This window comes from Pelecanus crispus, chromosome 11 (genome assembly GCF_030463565.1).
Source record: "Pelecanus crispus isolate bPelCri1 chromosome 11, bPelCri1.pri, whole genome shotgun sequence".
Classification (NCBI taxonomy): Eukaryota; Metazoa; Chordata; class Aves; order Pelecaniformes; family Pelecanidae; genus Pelecanus; species Pelecanus crispus.
Genome location: NC_134653.1, coordinates 14,237,471 through 14,260,081, shown reverse-complemented (window position 1 = coordinate 14,260,081; position 22,611 = coordinate 14,237,471). Strand labels below are relative to the sequence as shown.

General features: G+C 37.3%; 1 protein-coding gene across 5 annotated transcripts in view; it reads right to left on the bottom strand.

Moving 5' to 3' along the window:
- USP7 (ubiquitin specific peptidase 7) overlaps positions 1–22,611 on the bottom strand; it is a 77,058-nt gene that overhangs the window by 23,640 nt on the left and 30,807 nt on the right. For 4 of the 5 annotated variants that reach the window (XM_075718220.1, XM_075718222.1, XM_075718223.1 and 1 more), the window contains exons 2-11: positions 21,313–21,417; positions 14,678–14,876; positions 13,087–13,225; positions 12,270–12,358; positions 11,460–11,568; positions 5,261–5,391; positions 2,248–2,302; positions 1,633–1,713; positions 1,451–1,541; positions 533–615 (exon numbers count right to left, since the gene is read on the bottom strand). In XM_075718220.1, the coding sequence (XP_075574335.1) occupies positions 533–615; positions 1,451–1,541; positions 1,633–1,713; positions 2,248–2,302; positions 5,261–5,391; positions 11,460–11,568; positions 12,270–12,358; positions 13,087–13,225; positions 14,678–14,876; positions 21,313–21,417 (1,082 nt within the window). Of the gene's footprint in view, positions 1–532; positions 616–1,450; positions 1,542–1,632; positions 1,714–2,247; positions 2,303–5,260; positions 5,392–11,459; positions 11,569–12,269; positions 12,359–13,086; positions 13,226–14,677; positions 14,877–15,641; positions 15,653–20,900; positions 20,923–21,312; positions 21,418–22,611 lie in introns of all 5 variants that reach the window. The other variant, XM_075718221.1, reaches the window with a different exon arrangement.

Below are 22,611 nucleotides of genomic sequence, written 5' to 3'. Positions count from 1 at the left end.
AATAACCTTTAGTAAAACAAGGGGGTTTAAAAAGGACTTCCGCTTCCTACGGTGGGTGAAGCAAAGTGCAGCTGAAAAGCTCAGAAACACGTGCACACACATAAGTGTTTAAAATTCCAGGGGTTAATTTGGCATTCTTGTTGATGATACAAAAATGACCTCTCTAAAGTTACTTTCAGAGCTATGCTGCTTTTTTACTAGACACATAGAAGAACAGAGTACTCTTAGAGGAAGAACTTCTCAGTCTTGAGATCAGTAGAGAAGTAGACCATTCTAGTCACTAAAACACAGGTATAAAAGCAAATCTCAGTGATGATTAGACTGTTTTAAAATCCAAGCTCCATTTTAAGAAACCTAACAGCAATTAGGAGGAGCTATATAAAAGCTTTTCTAAGGAGAAAAATCACCAAATCAGTTGGTACAACCTAGCGTGGGCTTCGCAACATTTTTTGGCTACCATAGCTTTGTTAAGTTATTTTACCAAAGACAAAGAAATAAAATTTAAAGCCAAATTAAAAAAAAAGAAAAATACCTGCAAGCCATGTTCTCCTGCATCGTACTTGTTATCACCATCCAGCTGTTCCACTGCAACGTAGTCAATGAAGGACTCAAAAACTAAATGAAAAAAAGACCAGGGAATTGTAGGGAAGGAGGAAGTAAAATGTAAGTTTACTCTAGCCTGGGTGCTTAACAATGTATTTATCAAATAACATACTAAGACATGAGAGCTTGTGTTTGAATATTTCTGTCTTTATTTTTTTTAAAAAAAAAAGTTCTATATTGTTTAAGAATGCAAAGAAACACACCAAATTGTAGGGGCATACATAAGATTATCCACAAATTTTAAAATCGCATAGTTACAACTTTCTGCCAAATCTCCTATTCTCATTTTGCAACTGTTAAGTATCAAGCTAGATGATTCTGTTTGCTGGATTCTTACAAGTCCTTTTTTGTGTCTTGTACGCCAAGTACTTGGTAAAGTGATGATAGGGGACCACTGTTATGCTCCTCCAATTAGTTAATTCTTTTTTATTTTCTTATTTCTATGGTAGGTCTAAATAATAATCTATTTCCTCAAAGTTCATCTTCATATATAAATTATAGCTTACTGTGACAACACTACTGTTATCACCATGGCACAGTATGCACTTTTACGACACCAGGAAAACTCCCAAAATTCATAGAGTTTTATGAAAAGATATCAGTGAGAGAATTAGGGAGGAAGGAGCGGGGAAGGGAAATGGGAGAAGGGAAAAAAAGGTAAACTTAAGCAAAAACGTTTTCTGCAGAAAATGTTTTCAATGAGGTGTCAAAGACTCTTTCCTCTGAAATTAAAGCAAGGCTGTTTCGAAGTGCTGAGTACCAACAAACCCATTTGAAATCAACAGGCACTAAAGATCTCCAACATGTTGAAGTATTTGACTGGTCCATATCACAATGTATCACTTACTATTTTTCTTTCCCTTTATACTTAGCTGGATGTCATAATAATCTTCTATTCGTTCAGATCGATAGTCTACATGTTTGCACTGGATATAAGACTGTGAACAAAAACCAAAAACCACAGAATTTCAATGTATACAAGTAACAGTTAATTTAATTAAAAAAAAAAAAAAAAGATTAAATACATACCACCATCTTCCCTCTGAACAATTTAGGAATAGTGCCTTCTACACATGTGCCTTTCATTTTATTTTCCACATTATCAAGCAGCTGAAAGAAAAATTAGTTTTTACATAGGATAAACTTGCAGGTTTTTAATTTCTTCATCACACACAGACAACTATTTCACCAATTAAACTCCAAGTCACTTGCATAAAAATGAAATGTTAGTCTATTTGTACTGGCATCTCCCTTCTAGTCCTTTAAATCCTCCTCTTCCCCCTAAAAACTGCACTGAGAACTACCCCCGCTACACTCCTTTGAATTTGGAAAACCTCACAAAATTAATGATGCATTTGCATCTTCAAAACTGCATTTCTCTCCATGGCTATACAAGGACCACTAGCATACGTTCCATTAATTTTCAAACTTCCTTATCCTTTACACCCAACAAAAGGCTACAATCAATCCCATTATTAAAAAAAAACAGAAATAAACCAAGGCAAAAACTCTACGTCTTAGAGACCTAATTTAAATTAATCACTGCCACTAGTACTAGGAGTGTTACTAAATTATATTGTATATACACAATATCAAGAGACATCATTATGCATCACAGATCAGTACGAAATAGTAAAAACGTACCACTCGACATAATTCCTGGACATCATGTTGCATGAAGCTGTCTAAAGTTTCCCACCTTTGTAAGGCAAATTAATACAAAATTACTATATTATGAAGAAAACTTACATCTCAAAAGACATTTTTGTTATTTCTTTGCAGATCAAGAATTTAATACATAGCAAGATGTGAAGACTCTGAGATTTCGAACTGGCTGATGCACAGGTCTTTTCAGTTCTGTAGCATTTACTTTGCAGTAAGAATGGACAGTGAACTCGTGGGACATTTTGGCAGCTGTTCTGCGCCCACCTGCCTTCTCTCTCTGTGAATCTGGGGATGGGGACTAGGAAGGCAGGTGGAGCCAGCCGAAGAGGCCAGGGCCAGACTGTTGCTAGATTGAAGAATTCTTCAATCTACAACCTAGCCTCAGTTCACATCAAAAAAACTCTTAAGAAAAGGCCTGGGAGCAATTTGATGCTGTCAAAATAGTTTCCACAGCGTGCTTCTAGCTGCCTCTCTTCCAAGGGCCCTTCAGGTGCAGTCAAGTAGCATTCAGGGATTATTTCAGCACATGAAAGGAAGTAAATGGATTTATAGGAAATACTGACTCCTTTGTGCTCATCTAAACAGTTAATCCTGGACGCACAGGCAACTCCAGGGATGCAAGGAGGCATCCAGCTTCCTGAACTGGCCATGTGCAAACACAATCATGTGAAAGGAGGGGTGAAAACAACAGTCTCTAAACACCTCATAGCCAAGGTGGCACACTGCAACAAGGATATTCAGCACTACTGCCTTAAATAAAAAACAAGCATAAAGTGGTTTTAGTTTCAGCATGAAATACTTTCTCCTATGAACTCTTTAACTTAAACTCAAGAATGCTTTTTAAAGTCTCTTGACAACTCTTTTTGCAACAGTCATCACGCCCAACCATATGAAATAAGCTATATTTACTGTAGGCTTTAGCTTCAGCATGAGGTTCCACCCCGGCCCTTGAAGCCAAAAGCACAGGGGTGATCAGGAGCAATACTAACTTCATCTTCCCCTCCCACCCTCTTCTCAGTGACTCTCCACCACTGACACATGGCAGCATACTACTCCCAAAAGTGTGCCAAAACAACTGTGTGGGGGTCCACACTTAAATAAGCTGAACTAAGTGACCTGTTGGATAATTAAGAATAAAAAATAACCTCCTGATTCCCTAGGCTTTAAACACTAGCCAGCTTAAAGGACAAAATAAAAGAAAAAGTTTCCATACTAATATTAGGATAAAAAAAGGCTCCTTCAGCCACTGGCATCACTTTCTACTGAAATAAGCCAAACTTAGAAACTCACAATACCCAGTAAAAAGTTACGCTCTATACAGCATATAGGTAGGTCTCAGAAGGTCAGAAACCCCTCTCTGATTTAATGGGGAGGAAAAGACCAAATCTTCAAACATATCCAAAGATTCCTTCCCAAGAAGGAAGGCAGGCACGAACACATTTTTAAAACTTTGCTCTCAGATACAAAATTAAGCATCTGCAACACCCTCAGGAAAGATCCCTTCATGCTACTAAAGATGACACAGTTGGGATCTTAACTCAAGATGAAATATTTACGATATCAGCAAGTCTTTTCCAGTGTAACAGGACAGCAGTAGTGCTGATAAACTAAATATAGAGCGTGCTAGCAGGAAGAGGATGCAACCAGATAAACATACAACATTGAGGCTACCGATCTCATTTTAAAATTCCGCCAAAAGCTGAAAAGGAAAGGTTACAAAGACACAAGTTTACAAAGAGTCTTATCAGGACTGAGCACTACAATAAGCTTTAGAGGAATATGCAGGATCAGAGACTTCACAAATGTGAGGGACACTAGGAAAGCTATGTAAAAAAGATGATACAAACTTCCTAACCTTTTTTTAAATAAAAAATTCTTGTCAATATGACTACAAAAGACTAATCTACAAATACAGTGCAACAAAGTAATGCAAAATACAGTCTTCTAGAACAATTTCGATAAAAACCTACTCCATGCTTACACAACATATAATGAGAAGGCTTACAAAAGTTATGCTCATCTTAATTTTCTGTCCTAACGTGTGCTCAACCGAAACATCAAGCCAGTTAAAAACAAAACAAACCACAACACCCTTAATGCAGCTAAACTGTATAATCCTACATCTAGATACTCCAGATTTAAAATTACACTCTGTAACACCATCTCATAAGAACTACCACCAGACTGGAAAAAATACGGGGCAGTGAACTGGATACTGGGCAAAAATGAAAATGTAGATATGTTACGGAAGAAAAGAGGATGCTAGAATGAGGAAAATGCAAAGAATTACTTTGTGTGTGTGTGCTCCAACACCTTTACTTTACTACCTTTATCCTTGATTGGCTTAGAGTAGACTTGGTAGTGTAGGTTAATGGTTGGACTGGATGATCTTAAGGGTCTTTTCCAACTTAAACGATTCTATGATTCTATACTTCATGCAACAGATACTCCTCTTAAGCTTTAAATCACTGAACAGAATACAGCATCAAATAATTCTAACTTGTGCATAGGCAAAAATACGTGCATCTTTGATATGTCATAAGAAAATGTACAACAGTCATCAATGCAGAACTAACAACATGGAAATGCAAATTACTGCTATTTCTCTAAATTTAAGACAGATTTACATTTTAAAAAAAGACATTAACAGTACATGAATTGCAATGTTTCAACAACATATTTAGTCCTGAATTGTACTTACATCACACAATTTTCAGGTAACAGAAAAATTATAAACCTGCTACTAACAGTTGTGTTTGACTGTGTGCCACTCCCCTCCCTCAAAAATCTGACTTTTGGATCTGCTTTAGTACTGACTATAAATAAAAACCTATCCAAGTAAACTAAGAAAAGTTAGCCATTAATATAATGCTATATTAACACTCATCTGCACCTCTCTAAAAATAATCTGATTTAAATAAAACCTTTTTAAAGAAAAGCTTTACAGAAACCTCTAATAGCCCAATAAATAGTCTAAATTTCTGAAACTTACCCAAAAGACTTTGTTAACTTTTTAGTTCCAACTGGTTTGTCACTATGTTGCAGCTCATAAAACACTCTTTGCAATGCTAAAGGAACACTTTTGGATGAATCATCTCCTTCTGTGGGCATCATGTACACAGCCTGAAAAAGCATTTATTTCAATTAGTATCTAAGGAAAAGTTTATTGCTCATATTGTTTAATGCATTCTTTCCTCTTCAGTGACTTCCTTCATGTAAGTCCATTTAATCATCACTTCAGAAAAGTCTGAAAAAAAAGTATCTCGTACTGTAGTGTAAAGACATAAATTGCCTGGAATCGCTTAGAGCACGGTGGTTAGAAAAATGTGAACAACAGATTCCATTCACAGTTATTTTATCTAAATAGTTCCCTTATTCCACCCTAGAAAAGTAAATGCACTAAAGCATTCAATACCTTCAAACAACTTATCATGTCTGGCATGTCTACGCAATCATCACAGTAGGACCAGATATACTGATGAATACTATAGGCTTTTGAAAATAACTTCAGTTTTGTGTGGTAGCTTGGCTATCTGTGAATACCATCACCTACAGTGGTACGGGGGGGACGCGACACGGACGGACAACACTCAACCACATGGAACCATAAAGGGCAACAATTGAACAAAACCAGAAATGGTCCACATGGAGAGGAAGGATGTCAGAGAAAGCCTTCAGATTCCCTGGTACATTCATTCCTACTTAATGTCATTGCTGTCCAGCAAATAAACAGCTTAACAATTCAATTCAGTGATTATACTGATCTGGGAAGGATTGAGAACAAAGAAATTACACAAATAGACCAAATGGGGATTAGGAGAGTTCAGTAGGCAATGAAATGAGATTTACTTTTTAAAAAGTATACACTAATATATCTAGGGAAAAGCAAGAGCAAAGAAAAGGTATTTACAGGGAGATGCTCGTTTAGAAAGCATGAATGTAAGAAAACAAACAACTCTGGAAGGAGATTAGGTAATAACGCATGAAAAAAAAAAAAGACTCCAATATTAAGTATCACATGAGAAAATAACCTGTGAAGACACAGAAAAATTGCCAGTTGAATTTTTGCCTATCAAACAACAGGGAATGATATATTTCTGTGAGTGAAGCACTGAACTGGATCTCAGCAGTTCTTACTCAGTCTGTGTGAGCCTAGATTTTAGAGGTGTCCAGCACCTCTAACTTACCACGTCTGTCAGTTCCCTATATACAGAGCAAGGTTAGTACTTCCACTACTAGCTGAATTGTTGGCCAAATGCATTCCCTGTTATATGAATGCTCAATACAGAGGTGATGGGAACCAGGTGAGATGGACGTTAGATACAGACAAGGTTCACACAAAAAGAATAGAAGGGAATGTCAAAAAAGAAAGAAAGAAGGAAGGTGAAAAAAGTTCTTAAGAGGTTGACAGGCCAGTTTCCCATTCCAATTTTGAATATCCAAAAAATGATTTTTCAGAAATACAAAAACCATAAACACTTAGAAAGATAATATAATAAGAAACTATCAACAGAATAGCTATAGTAGTAAGATGAAATGAAAGAAACTTTTACTGAAATAGTGAACAGTTTCATAAACAAAGTGAATCTCATACTTCAGACAGAAAAAAATGGTTAATTATGCAACTATAAAGCAATATGATAGTTCACATGACTTTATCTTTTAACTTTTAAATTTAATTTCCAAAATTTGACAGTAAACAGGATGATATAAACCATGACTGAACACTAGCAGCCTTCAAATTTTGTGTTTCTACTTAGTTGTGAGCTACATCATTAATAGTGGTATTTATGCACATAAAAGGGAAAACATGAATAGAAATTAGCTGAAATTTATCATCAACTGTTTGCTGAAGGACAGACAGGAGAACCCTTACTATGTTAGCATAATTTTAAAGAACAGCCCAGCCCCACCCTAATGGCAACAAAAAAGTTCTTTCTTTGCTCTGCTTTATTTTCAAGATTTCCCTAAACTGCTTTTTCAAATTTCATAAATTGAAGAAAATAGCATCTTCAATTTTATCATCGGCAACAAGTTTTAACTGTTGAAAGTCAATAATCCTTCATGCCATTATATTTGCCAATCCATTAGGCTAATTACCTGGCTAACCTGGAAAAATTAAGAGAATGAAAAATAGCATTTTCTCATGCAATTTCGTCAGCAACTTTTTTTAATGAGCTAAGCACTGCTTGAAGAGTTTAGAGCTTATAGTGATTTAGTCTGGAAGAGAACTCTGTAGGTTCTGAACTCTGGTCCTGTTCATAGAGGTGCCAAGTTCAAAATTGAGTCTAGTTGCTCAGGGTCATATCTAGTTGAGTTCTAGCATCTCCAGGAATGGAGAACCCACAAGCTCTCCACACATCCCATTGTACAGTTGGACCACCCTGATTGTGAAAATTTCATTCCTAAGATCAGCACATACAATTTCAAAGCAATTCTAATAAGCTAATAAAGAAAATTACTTTCAATTGCTTCTCTGTTTTCAGTATCCAAATGCAGAGTTACAGTTAACCATGCTGATCTGGGCAAACTCCAATTCAAATATGAATAGCTAAAATTACAGCTTTGATTTTACAAGCAAAAGTTATTTTTTGCTTTAAAATATGAACATCAAAATGAGTCAGCATCTTGCAGAGTCAACTTAACCTCTCCCTGCCCCTGGTTTATGAACCCTTTTATGAGCTGGTCTTCACTGGCTAAAGGTAGAAGAAACAGGAACAAGTTGAATGACCAAGTCTTCCAAATTTTTATAATCAGCCCCTATTCATTGTTTTTAACATCTTGTAATTGTTTTTTTAAAAACAAAACTATAGTAAGTTACTTGCAACGTTTACACAAACAGAAGATATGAAAAAGCAAGTGATGAAAAAATTCCAACACAGTCAGTGCCGATACATTTTCATAAAACATTTTTGTATAGACTTACAAATTTTCAAATGCTAAATACTCTTCATAAGAAACCAAGAAGATACAACAACAGGCTAGAAGACAACCTAGTGGTTTTTTGCTACAGCCACCTGCATTGATAAGGTATAAAAGGGAGTTCAAAATACCTTGCTAATTAATCAAACCAGATCCTTTGCATTTAGTTCCTATTTGGTTTCCTCATATACCATCTGGACAATTAATTCCTTTCTTATCTCTCTCAACTAATATTAAAATAATCATTTACCATTTATTTATAATTACTACCTTCCAGCTGCCATTGAATAAAACCACCAGTTTTATTTCTTCTAAAATTCTAAACGTGTTACTACAAATGAAACATTTAACACATAGCCTTTCTCCTTCTGTTTGTTTACAAGTATGATTGAAGCCCAATTCTCAAAGCTTAAGTGTTTCTCAAAGCTAAACCAAACCATTTTTCAAATACAATCCTCTACAAACCTTTATTTTTATGCCTTACTCTCCCAAACTCTGAAAGCTTGACCTCAAGATCAAGGAGTGGGACATTTTGATCCATTTGAAGAAAAGCAGAATCTCTAATTTAACACCTGAGAAGTCCCCTCAGGAGATGAACACAAAAGAATGACAGGGACATGTACAGGCAATGGCTATAAGCAACAGACACAAGAGATATGAGAAAAATTTTAGATATTTACATGGTAAGAATGCTACAGATAAGCTTGAACACACTACTTAAAGTCTTAAGACAATTACTTGAAGAAGGGAAGAAAATACTGTGTATGAAACTCCAAGGTAAGATAAAATAGATAAATCGAGAAGAGCCAGATCAGGGAGAAACGTACTGGACTAGTAGTTATGATTTTAGCATAGTTACATAAACATTTTGCAGTGTTCTCATGAATTGTAGGGAATTTTTCAAGGGAAGCAGCAGAGGTTTAAAATGGACTGCATGCAGCTACATGCACTGACTGGCTGGAGACACTGATGACAGACACAGGAAAACTCATGTGATGTGGTCCAAGATCAAACCTGGACCTATTTAGGAAGTTACCACCATCCCTTGCCTGGGTGGACTGTAAGCATGCATTTATCACAAACAGACAAATAAGATAGGCTCTGAAGAGAAAGTTCCTTTGCTCTATTCCCCACCACTGAAGCCACCTGGTTGCTAATGAAGGGAGGTGTTATTTCAAATACCCAAGAACCTCCGATCTGTTGTCTAGTAACAGAGCAAAGAAGAAAGGATCTCTCTATCAATCCTCACCCACGCTTCACCATAGTCTGACTTTCCATAGGTACTTGCTTGCCTTTACTATTGTTCATTGCTTTCCCAGCTCTACTCTTGACAGCTACTTCTCTGTTAACAAAGCTCTAAGTAACAGCAATAGAAATCATTATTTCTCCTAAGTAAGGAGGATTAACAGAAAGAATGGAATTGGTGATAAGCAAACTGAGGATACTAGACATTTTACTCGGTTTGAAAAAGAACAAGTTTGCTCAAAGTAAAAACAAAAATGTTGTAGAAATTAATTTTCAGACAAGAAGACTACCAATTCTACCTTATCTGTAATACTGGCAAGTGAGTATTAAAACTGTCTAAAACTACCACTGTAGTCTGTTCTGTTTATTTGGGCTCTGAAAAACTGAAGAATGAGCAGAGAATTGGGCTTTTTAGCTGATGTCCAGTAACATTTCCGTAAAGGAAGCTGCAGTTACCAGTGAGTAAATCAAGCTCTCTCATATAGTCACCATCCAGATATGAACACTTCCTAAAAGCTGATATTTATTTGGGGGCTGGGGCAGAAGTGCAGGGGAATGCCTGAGAAGATTAGCTCAGTTGAAGAAGAATCTGTATCACCAGAAGAATTTCTTCTTTACAGAACAAGATTACTTCATGGTACATATTGATTTAGTGACTACAAGACAGTCTTGAACGGAACTACTCAATTGGATTAGATGTAGCTATTATAAAAAACACATTTTTCTTTCAAGAGCAAGGTGAAGTTGTCCAAAAAAATAAAATGCACAAACATTATGAGTGCAGAGCAACAAGAACAGGCATTATAATGAATGATAAACTGAATGAGTAAATTATACCTCTTGCAAAAAAGAAACAGGTGCACCATGTAAAACAAGTCAAGTATTTATTTCTTGTACGTGGCATTGGTAAGATCTCAGTTACAGTCTACTGGAGTTTGACGTGCTGTTTTTTCCAGTGCTTTAGAGTAAGCAGCACATCGCCAAGAGAGGAAAAAGAAATCCCAACTGGGACAGTTATACGCTGCAGTGATATAAATAATGGTAAGATGGTGGAAAATCTAAGACAGTGAAAAGTAGGTACATTGAAAAGGGAAATTTTGGAGAAAAGAAAGCTTAATGGAAATGTAACAACTTGTATACACAAGAGAAAGCAGAAGTCAGAACAGTTCATTTTCACTAAGAGATACACAATAAGCACAGGAACGTGCAGAAGGGTGAATTAGGATCAATAGGACACTCCAATGAACTAAATGGTGCCAAGTTACATTTTTTCCCAAGTATATCCCCTCTTCGAGATAGCCACCTCCAATATCAAATCAGCATTTATGTTTTCATCCCATTAAAGCTATTGCACTATTTTTAAATGATACATTATCTAGTTTATTTCATCCTGGCTTTGGATGAGATATTTATTAAGCTGATATTTAAAGCAGTTCTTCCAGCAAACAAAGAACATCTACAGTAAATAGAAAACATCTGAATGAAGCAAATAGAAAACTGTTTGCACTACTGAAATTATAATGCTTTCCATCACTACAAAGATGTTAACCATAATAACAGAAAATTCAACTCCATAATATAAACTAAAAGACAAAACAAACTAACTACAAAGGTCATACACATTTATCTTTTTACACTGTTTACACTGAGAAGTCATAATTGACTTCTCTAACTATTTCAAGAAAGGAAAATTACTTCCGTCTCTCATCTGCAAGATATAGTCATCTAGAAGTCCAACAATTCATAGCAACATTAACACACAAGACAGTCTGAGAAACACCTCTTACACTCAGATCTTCACCAGTTACTTTGTGTGCTTTCACAAAAACCAAGTTCAACAAGCTACAAAAGGAAGCTTCCTGCACTCACGCTCAAGTAAGATGTGCATCACCATGTAAGTCATAACTTCTCTAAGAGGACAAAAGGAGGTAAAAGGAACGGACAGCTCCATTTTGAAGCATTTATAAATATAACATATTGGATATTTCAACTAGCAAACTCATTTTCTTTCACATATTAATTACCTTTCGTAGTTGATTTGTGAAGAATAAAGTCTGTAACAAACTGTTCATGTAACAAGTTGCTCCCTGGTTCTTTAAGCCAACATATCCTGTGTGCTTCTTTGAATCCCACCTAGAAAACAGTTAGCAGTTAAAAACGAGCCAGTAAGGAGTATTTGTTGTAAGGTAGCACTGCTGGTAGATATCAGCTACTCCTCATTATTAAGGTTCAAATAACAGGCTACACTTCGCTACTGCCTGCCAGTAACAGTCTTTGCTATTCAATGCTTTGTGATTTTTGTTAGGTTTGGTGTTTTTTTTTTTTTAAAGTTATTCTATATGGCAGAAAAATTATTTACTATGAAAATCTACTGGAACCCAGAACTGTATTTTTAAGGGCAAGTCTGCATTTCAGTACAACAAATTTGTTTAAAAGTGACATGAAGTAGAACGACTCAGATGAGGCAGTTTTAAAACAACTGTAAACCAAGACAAGTTAGATAGCAGAGCCACCTGACTGTCTGAAACCCTTATCAGCTGTAAGATCAGAAATGCTGAGGCTAGATTTGCAGAGGTGTGAAATCACAAGTCAAATCATACAGAAGTTAAAGTTCCACAACATTATCCTGACTAACATAATTGGAAATTTGACCTATACAAAAATCTCTGTGACTAATGAAAAATATTGCCATGTGAGATTTCATCAATTAAAGGTGACAAAGTGAGGATGTCTAACAAGAGACACAAATATTAGTAACATAAAATACTTAAACAATCTCAAGCAACATAGAAATATTAGAATTAAGAATTTTATTTTTAAACAAAGATACTTACGCCACTCCATGCGGAGCATCTGCTTGAACATAGACTTCAAAAGTAACTTTGTCCTCTTCTATAAAGCCTTTTTCAGGATCAGTAACTTCCTGTAAAACAGGAATGACACACAAACATGAAAACTGGATCTTGCAACATGACTGCATCCAGTTAGACACCACTTAATTTCCAAGCCTGAGCTATTAGTAATAATAAACTGAAGAAGAAAAAATTGAAGGACACCAACAAAGCTGTTTTTCAGCTTAATACACTTTAATTCATTTTTCAATGTCTCAATACAAGAAACTTGCTCCTGGCTTTTAAAATTTTGCAGTACTATTTCAATTTTCTGTGGATAATAAGAGTCAGTAATCAAAGGCTCTGCTTCTTCTGGACAATATTCCAGCCAGATGAAAAATTAAGGGCCCAACCTTTCACAATGCTTAAAAACCAGTCTCAATTCAAGATAAACCTTAGTAGTATTATTAGGGCAGTAAATATCTGTAGACATATATAAAGAACACATGGAAATGCAAGAAAATCTATGTTGCTTCAGAATGACATTGACTATCACATAGTGAAAACAAAAACCAAGCATTTGGAGATGCAGAAAATAGTAACGAGGGAATATTTAAAACACAACATAAGTAAAAGCAATCTACAATGATTAAGTACAGGAATTTAGAAGGAACTGAAAAAGAATCTTCAGCAATGACAAAAAAATAACAGCTTGGAGAAAAAAAAACCCAAACTTTTCTATAGGTATCTCAGTATTCACAAGTGCAAGTTCAAACCTGTTCCTATCTAGTAATAGATTAATACATGTCCAATTACTTACACTCCAGGCCATGAAGTTGGAAAAGCCCCAGTCATTTTCCTTATGAAAGAACAAGTGACTAATACGACGACTGAACGATTTTTCATCATCCTTGTAGTTTATTATCTTGAGAACTGCTTGTGCATGACAAGACCATGACCTATAAATACAGAAGAAACATTTGAAACTCATTCAAAACTAAGCTTTTTATAGTCATTAAAATAACTTCTTTGTTGGGCATTTTTGGTACATTACTTTCACATACAGGATTTTTTTTTTTTTCTTATTAGATGTTAAGATTTGGTTAATTGTTATCGAGGGCATGAATCCCTGGGGCTTTCTGAAGCCATGTTATGAATGTGAAGCTGGAATGGAGATTTTCTTAGGGCAACAGTGTTGTTAAGAAAGTACTGTAGGGCAACCGCAGGTAACAGTGGTTTAAGCAGCTAACTGCTCTCTAAAGTGAGCTATTTCTAATTTACTTCAGTGCAGATGGGTAGGCCAACTCAAAGCAGTCTTGGTGTCTCCAGTGTGATAACTTAGCCTTTGGCTAAAGAAAGGAAGAGGCAGTTCTACCCTCCCTCCCACAAGATAAACTCCCCAATACTCTAACTTTCTCAGCAGCACTTCTTTATGACCATTCCTGTTCAAATTCATCCCACTTGTGCAAGACGATCAGACTGAATATCAGTTCAGACAAGGTCTTGTCACTCTCTCATGCAGTGGCATTACTGCTTGCTTAGCTCCACCAGCTGCACCTTGGCTGATGCTTTCGCAGATCACGTTACCCTTTTTCTGTAGCTACTTGTGTGTGAACCATTTCTCCTGTGACTAGTTAATACACTTACAACTTTCTTCTTTACCTTCTGCACTGAGCACTCACCTTTTAGGTTACAAAAATGATGGAAAAGAGCAACGTATTATTCAGAGTGAACTGGAAGTTGTGTGAGATTTGGTGCAAGAATGGAGTTACCCTACTGGAAAGGATACTATGAGGGGTCTGCACTCTAGCTGGATAAGCTGCAATAATGCCCCAGAAATTTGTATTTATCCTTTTAAATTTCCCTATTATTTACAAAAGTAGTCAAAAGATGGTCAATTTTGATTTGCATGCAGGACTCCAAGAATATGTACATGTTTGTATCTCGCTTGATCAGCGATGAACTCCATTTAAGGAGATGACTACCTCATACACTGCTCTGCCTCAGTTGCTAGCAGCTACCTGCTCACATGCTTTACAGGACAGGATTTATAGCTCAGCAGGGTTAGAGAAGCTCCAGTAGCACTTCAATTTCAAATAAACCCAGAACTTTTCCCATGCCAAGAAAACTCTTAGTCAAAGACTTCTCCCTGGCAATCAAACAGAAATATATCTAACTTTTACCACAAACTTGTAGCTACACAAGCTACTCTTAGCTCCTCCTAAAGAGAGGATTACTCTTATGCTTTGGGATTTAGAAAGGTGGGGGGAAAAGGGGACTCAAACCCTTGCAAGAATTCCTTCCTCTTGCAGAAAGCTAAGTAAAATAATTTTTTTAGATGTTTGTATTTCTTGCAATACAGATTAACTAGTATCAGATGAGGACTTGTACAATAATTAAAAAGGTCTTACGTGGAATCAGATTCAGCATTGCATTGAAGGAAGAATCCTACGCTTTTTTGGTGTGGTCTGTCCGGGTAGAGTCGTGGCATAACCATGATCTTCCATGGTAAATTCCGTACAAAGCAGGGAGGACTGAGAACTGACTCGCTCAATCTGTTGAAGCGTTCGACTGTAAACTGAAACGTTGCTTCTGATCGCCAACTTGTATCTGTAACACACACACATGAAATTATTTGAAAAACCCGATGTTCTTCACTCCAAAACATCAATTTCAAAAATCATGCAATGTGAGCATGTTTTATGTAGTGGGATATTGGAAGCAACCAAAAAAACTCCAAACCCTGAGAGGCAGTGAACTCCTTAGCCACCGAATTTTTAGTTTTTTTGTTTTGAAAAACATTGCCACACCATTCAGGAAAACAGAGCACTGAAAGACTCATTCCTTTTGTACACTATTTTCTTAAATAATTCTTTAGCACTAGAATTTGCTACCACTCAAGTTTCTTCTAAAGCGGCGGGTACAGCAAGACAGAGACATCAAATGCTTTATAATGTAAATCACAGCCCACTCTAACTCTTCTGCGTTGCGTACTATCTTCACAGCCCAGTTTAAGTTAGCTGCTTGCACGAACCAAGATGCACAAAAGATTTTCACAATCTGTTTAACTGCCCTATTGATACCAAGTCACCATCAGCTGTTTTCTGCTTGCAACAGTATCTTTTCAAAATAGGTGAACCCCATGGCTGGTTGGTGGTTTTTTTTTAAAAATCTCATACCAGTTTACTGAAGAATAGCTCAAGAGTAGGGTCCTGTATTCTTTGTCATATGTGAAAATTTTCAGAGATTTTTAGTGATCTAAAACAAAGCTAAATGAGACACTGGGTTGTTTTTTTTTATTTTAATAGCTTATTTTGACACACACAATTAAACTAAAATTTTGCCTTCTTCCCACATGCCCAGTTCTTCATATACCACAATCTGTTCTGCTTCTGTTGTACACAGCTATAACAGGGTGCTGGAGACTGCAACAGCTTCAGGAAGGCAAAAGACTGGGCTCTCTTTATTGTGACATGCCTCATATTGCATACAGCGAGGACAAACCTGCAACTTATCCCAACAGTTTTACAGGGCAGGGATGAAGTAGAGTATGTGCAAGACACTCCCCTCCTCTGTGGTTTCCAACTTATCACCTGTGTAACATGGAAAGGTTTGCTACTGGGTGTAAGGAGGTTTGAGCAGCGTACAAGGTGGCAGGCAGCACCCATGGTCAGACCGCTATTCTCACACCACCCACGGGTGATGCAGAACTGAAGCATATGTCACATGTGCAGTGACACCCAAAACCAAAAGCACTGAGGTACAATGACACCAAGCCAGAAACTGGATCATGAAATTAGGTGACAAGACACACAGCATACAACAAATGCGTTATTTCTGTACATGTAAAGCAGTTGTTCATTCAGAAAGCTTTGCATGGCACCAGAGATAGTGCTGAATGACTTTTTTTAAAAACCAGGTGGGCCCTGGTTGCTACCTTACTTAAAAATGAAACTCTCTTGATTAAAACATGCAACATTGCAAAGGTCATACACTTCAATACAGAAAAATACCAAGTTTTGTCCACAACTGCTGGGGAGCTTTGACAGATTTCATTCTTCTCCTTTGCAAAATGGTTTTCTTTTCAAGCAGTTGTCCTACTTCTGATATTGATCTTGGCAACACAGTTGATCTTATTTGTACGTATGGCCTGAAAGCCCTAAGCATTCCCAATTATCTCTTTAAAGTAATAGTACTACAGCAGAAACCAGCTTCCTCTCTCCTCTACACCTGCAACGACCTTCACGTTACCCTGTGCTGTCAGCTTCCTCAGTAATGGAAGAGTTCAAAGGATTATTTTCTCCACTTTTTCCCTACATGTAAGCGTAGCTAACCAGTAGCTATCACCTACTTAAAAACTCTTCCCTACCCATTTTACCTACTCACGGTCTGATGACAGAGTAGAGAGCTGGTCTTCTACAACCAAGAACCAGACAGGCTGCAGCCAAAGGAGCTGTACGCTCTCAAACTTCATTCACAGGCGGAATCAAAAAAATCCATGACACAGTTAACAACTTAAAAATCAGTCTTTCATCACATGTATCTCAAACCAGCTCAAGAATGCCTCCCTATTCATGAACAAGATCAGTGCTTCTGGGCTTACTCTAAGCTTCCGAAAAATGAGCCGACCAAGTTCGCTTTCTGCCTCCTTTGATGCAGCTTTCAGAGCACTTCAGCACAAGGGTGTAGCAGCACTGCTACAGCGTCAGCTAAAAAAGGCAGCCCACACAGCATCTGCAGATGCTTCAGAGAAAGTTTGCCTGTATTTCTTGATTTCTTTTCAGGAAAGCCTGTACATGAGAGCTCACCAGGGAAGGGTACTCTTCTCAGTAAAATATTTGAGCAATCACTAGAAACTACTCCACAAAAATGCAGCCACATAACAAAGGTCAATCCTAAAACAGAAGTTTCTTTAAAAACACAAAACACAACCCCCTGAAATAACAACCTTCCTTTCCTTCCAGAAAGCCCATATTTTGAGCAAGTGTAATTAATTAAAACATGAATTATATTTAAAAATGAAGTTTAAATAGTAAGTGTGATGAGTATTCTAGGCACATAAATAAAACCTTTCTTCACCATCAAAAACATGTCCACCAGTTTCCAATAAAAGACTGCAACTGGCAGCAGGACAATTTAGTAGTGACTGTCAAGTAAGACTATAAATCCCTGAACTACAAATATGACACATGATCCTGAAGACAAGGTAAAAAGAACAGACCCAGCTGACAAAGCTTGGTGAAATTACAGGCAACAGATTATATTTGCTACGCAGGAAAGATTTTTTTCCACTTATGAGATGAATGTCACATTTAGCACCTTGATATGACAACGATCCTTCAAATCAGATACCCAAATACAGAACACAATCCATTTTAAGACTGAAGTACATATTTAAGTGTTTATACGTTTGAGAAAAGCAGAATTCTTTATTCTCTCAGTAAATGTTGCTACCTTTAAAGTACATTGAGGTTATTAAAATATTCTGAACCTGAATTATTAATGGAGAAACTGGCTGAATATTCTATGAATATTTTAATAATGATCCAAATACAGCATGCACTACTAGCATATGGCCAAGACTGATGCTTCTGAAAGCTTCCTAGCCTCTGCAATTCTTCACAGAAATGAGACTTCAGTAGGTAATTGCAAAGCTGAGTTTATGTTTAGCTAGGGACCTTCTGTTTGAACTTTAACTTCTAAGGGAATTTATTCTATGTGCTGTTTTGAATACTGATGCACTTGCAAACAAAATTTGATCAGAACCTTGTTTTTATTATTTTTTTATTCTATTTGCAGAAGCTGCTACTCTAGCTCACAAAGCTTGCTTCATTGAGTCATTCTCTGTACAAAGCATAGCACATTCCTTCAGCTGGTTCTTTTTAATTGCTAAGACATCATACATAGCAACAACAAGTTCTAGTCAAACTGCTTGGGAAAACACAGCCTTATCTGAAAGTCCTGTTGGTGGTCCACTGCTGCCCCGATTACGTTTTCTTCACAATGCCAGTGGTTAGTTGCCCGGCAAAAGGGATGAGAGCTGCACTTTTTTCCCATCTTATCAGTCATTTCTTTTTGTGTTAAGCAGGAAGAACAATATCACCTCAAAAGTTTCTTGAACTCAGAAATTCACCAGAAAGCTGGTTTCTGTGATCCACCTGGAAGCATCAGCCTTTTATCCTACTCTTCACCTGTTTTGCAGGAACCATTAAACTCATTAAGATTTTCATTGAAGAGGTATCTAAAATCTCTTCATGCATTCTTTATCAGCTCAGATTGATCCCACTTGCTATGAGTAACAGCAATGGAAAACAGAGCATGTTTGTCAGAGGCCAGTGTCTCCCTCCATTTTTTCTTATCTTGTGAATGTCCAAGCTGCCCATTACACATGCTGCAAACCAGGACAGCAAGAGAACAAACAGCAAGAGAGCAATTGCACTGATGTGTAAATAATGCAACAGCAAGCAATTAATCTGATTTACAAGACTTGGAAAAGAGGCATCATCCACTTAGGTGATGCAAGTCTTCAGGAATGTTTTTGTAATTATAACATTTTGCAATAACACTATTTTCTACCTGTGTCAATACAGAGCTATAACAGCACCAAGATGTAGCCAGACACTCCTTATTCAAATATGATAATGAGGAACTATTAAGCGTATTGCTTAATAATCACATTTTAACCCTGAAAGATGTCCCAGAGTAGAGTGGGCCAAAGTTCCCGACCATACTGAAAGTCCACAAAGACACGAGTACTACCATAAACACAGAAGCTTTCACAAGCCTTGCCAAATACCTTCAGATACTTGTCCCTACCATGACACCTCCATATCCAATTCTCCAAGATAATTTTGGTAATCCGAGACCGAATATTTGGTGACAGAAACTCTTTTACAAGCAGCTTTTTGGTTAAAAAGTCAACGTTATTTTGAATGAAGAGATGTACATGTGATTACTTGCCATCCTCGATATGGCCTGGGTTTCATCAGCTGCTTCTTTACTGTGTCCGGTTTTGGGCCCCTCAATACAAGAAAGACATTGAGGTGCTGGAGCGTGTTCAGAGAAGGGCAACAAGGCTGGTGAAGGGTCTGGAGCACAGGCCTTATGAGGAGCGGCTGAGGGAACTGGGGTTGTTTAGTCTGGAGAAGAGGAGGCTGAGGGGAGACCTTATCGCTCTCTACAACTACCTGAAAGGAGGGTGTAGTGAGGTGGGTGTTGGGCTCTTCTCCCAGGTAGTTAGCGATAGGACGAGAGGAAATGGGCTCAAGCTGCACCAGGGGAGGTTTAGGTTGGAAATTAGGAAAAATTTCTTTACGGAAAGGGTGGTCAAGCATTGGAACAGGCTGCCCAGAGAGGTGGTGGAGTCCCCATCCCTGGAAGTGTTCAAAAAACGGGTAGATGTGGCACTCTGGGACATGGTTTAGTCTAGTCTACCCTTGATTGGTTTAGAGTGGACTTGGTAGTGTAGGTTAATGGTTGCACTGGATGATCTTAAAGGTCTTTTCCAACCTAAACGATTCTATGATTCTGCAGCTTGAGTCCCTTTTGCTTAATTTGTGCAAGTATATACAGAGCAACTTCTGGACAAATTTTTGTACTAACTGATCAATGTGTTATCTACTGGCTGTATTGATAGCAAACACTATCAGGCTTTCTACCTATAAACATCATTACTGAGAACAGTAGTTCAACAGAGCTGTCCTTGCCACTTGGTGTCAACCCATGTGATCTTCTCTTGCCACCCTCCAAATAACATGGCCTGACAAAGACATTTAACATCTTTTATAACAGGTAACTTGATTTTGATAAAAACAGAATTCCCTATTTCAGTCTCAGCTAGTTACTCTGAGCAAGAAATCAAAGCCCTCTGAATGAGATCAGGCAATCACACACACACAAAAAAAATCATAGGCTAAGCAGACATCATTTTTACTTTACTGAGAGAACCTGATCATAGGAAACTTTACCTTTGCCAATGATACAGAGGCAATTCAACCATGAGGTGCTTTTGTCCTGAATTTAAACCATACTCTCTTCACGGAACATTACTATTTTCTATCAGTATTCTATGATATGTTCCTTGAATACAAAGTAAGCACTTTTTTTGACCTTTAACCTCAAACTCTTGACTTTTCTCAAACAAAAAAATCGCTCGATGTTTTGCACAAATCTAAATAAATGTTTAAGCCTAGTCCTGAATGTATTTTCACAAGACAGCATGAAATAAGGAATCAGAGGGGAACAAATCCCACTCATATTTTGTCTCACTTCTCCCAGTTCAATTTTATTTACGTCTTCAAAATAAGAGCAGTCCCCCCCATATCCACTCCTAAGAAAAGAAGTATCATTGTACATTTTCCTTGCTACATGTAATAACAGACAAAGAAATATGAGTCTGTGAATCACTTAAATAAGCCCAGACACATCTACTTAAAAATTATTTCATCTTCTTTAACAGAAAACCGGTACACCCTTATTTTCATTTAACAGACCGAAAAAAATTTAAAAAACATCTCCTTTTTATTAATAGGACATCAATACATACTTCTTCCTTTGCATTTGCAAGTAAAAGGGCATCAGAGTTGGGGGAGGAAAAATGTTCCTCAACAGAATAGTTACCACTGACTTACATACAAAAACTGATCACAGCTGCCACCTGACAACAGAGGAGGACACATAACGATTCTAAACATCCTGAATGAACTGCATAACTGACAAAATTACTATTCAGCAAAGCACCAGCTGCAGTGCATTTAAAAGGGACGTATCACAAAATATAACAACGGACAGTATCACTTTCAGCAACTTTTAACCGAGTACCTAGAAAGAGTAAGAGAAACAAATCCCAAGCCCTCAGATGCCTAATCCTATCATATAGCTATGTTAAAAGGATGCCTACATAGAAAACCAGCAGTCATAACTACAGGTTTCCTTTTTTTCATGAGCTGCAGTTCGGAGGACACAGGTACGACATGGACCATTTTGTCCTCAAAAATCATAAAAATAAAGAAGCAATAAACCACATTTTTATCAAATATTTACTTACCATCTTCCATGTCTTCTTCAGTGTTGTTATGTCCATCAGCCATTGCTACATTCCCATTAATGACAGGATTTTGAGTAATTCTTGGAGGATCATCTGTATCTCCAGCTAACACAGAAAAAAAAATATAAAAATTAATCAGCTACATCAACATTTCTGTGTCAGGTAGTGCTTATGAGACACTAACGGACACTTTCGTGCAAAACAGTATCTACTTAAATTATAGCACAACAGTTGTACTGGTATGTGTCTAACTAAAATTCTTCAAACAGATGAATACTTATCGATGAAGCAAAAAGTCCGCATTAATGCGGAATACAAATACGAAGAACATAAATTGATTCTTAAGTTTCCAAATGTCCTTACAGTCAGCATCTCATAATCAGGTCTCATTAAATAAAACCAAACTTTTAGATTACTTTTTCTGGCGTTCTGCATTTTTATACAGATTCAAGTTTCTAATAGCAGACTTTCTAAATTAATAATTTACTTTAAGACTTCTTCAGTGTTGCTGCTTTAAAAAAAAACAAAAACACTAAACATTTAGTCAAGTGTAATGCTAAGATTTAAATCTTACTTGGGAAAAATTAGAAAGGAAATCCTTTACCATCTCAGGAACATTTTAGAGGTAACATTTTCTGCTTTCTAGCCATCACTGCTATTAAGTTTTGCTACAGTGACAGTTTAAAACATATGTAACATAGTGGTGTTTAAAACACCGCTAAAACAAGAGATATGAAACAATGCCATGAACTAAACCCCCACTGTTTTAAAGATGCATTGCTTTGATTGGACCAACATCTTCCTGATTTATCCAACAACAAAACGACGCCTCCTTCCATTGCCTGCGCATCAAAAGCTGATGGATCATTTCACCGTGGTTACAGGGAAGCAGATATATTCTTGAATAAACTGGTTTTAAAACCAATAACCCCTTGCAACCATCTCAAGGTCAAGCACTACTTAAGAGACATTCTTTAAAGCGTCTGATACGTTTCTCTCCGATACACCAGTCCTGCTATTAACTCGTATATGCTACAGCACCACAAAACCCCAAAGTCGCCGATTTCTGTAACTAAGAACAGTTTTATACCAAAAGCTACACGCAAGTGACTGACTGCGTGGCTAGCGAGGGGTGTGGATAGCCTGTCCTGCAGGAAGGAAACTCTTCCCAAGGGGAAGACCCCCAGCGCGCGCCCCGTCAGCACCCTGGACAGCGCCGGCTGCGCCGCCGGCCGCGCTCCCCACCCGCGCGTGGGTTGCTCGCGGAGAACGGCCGAGTGGAACAGCCAACCTAGATGC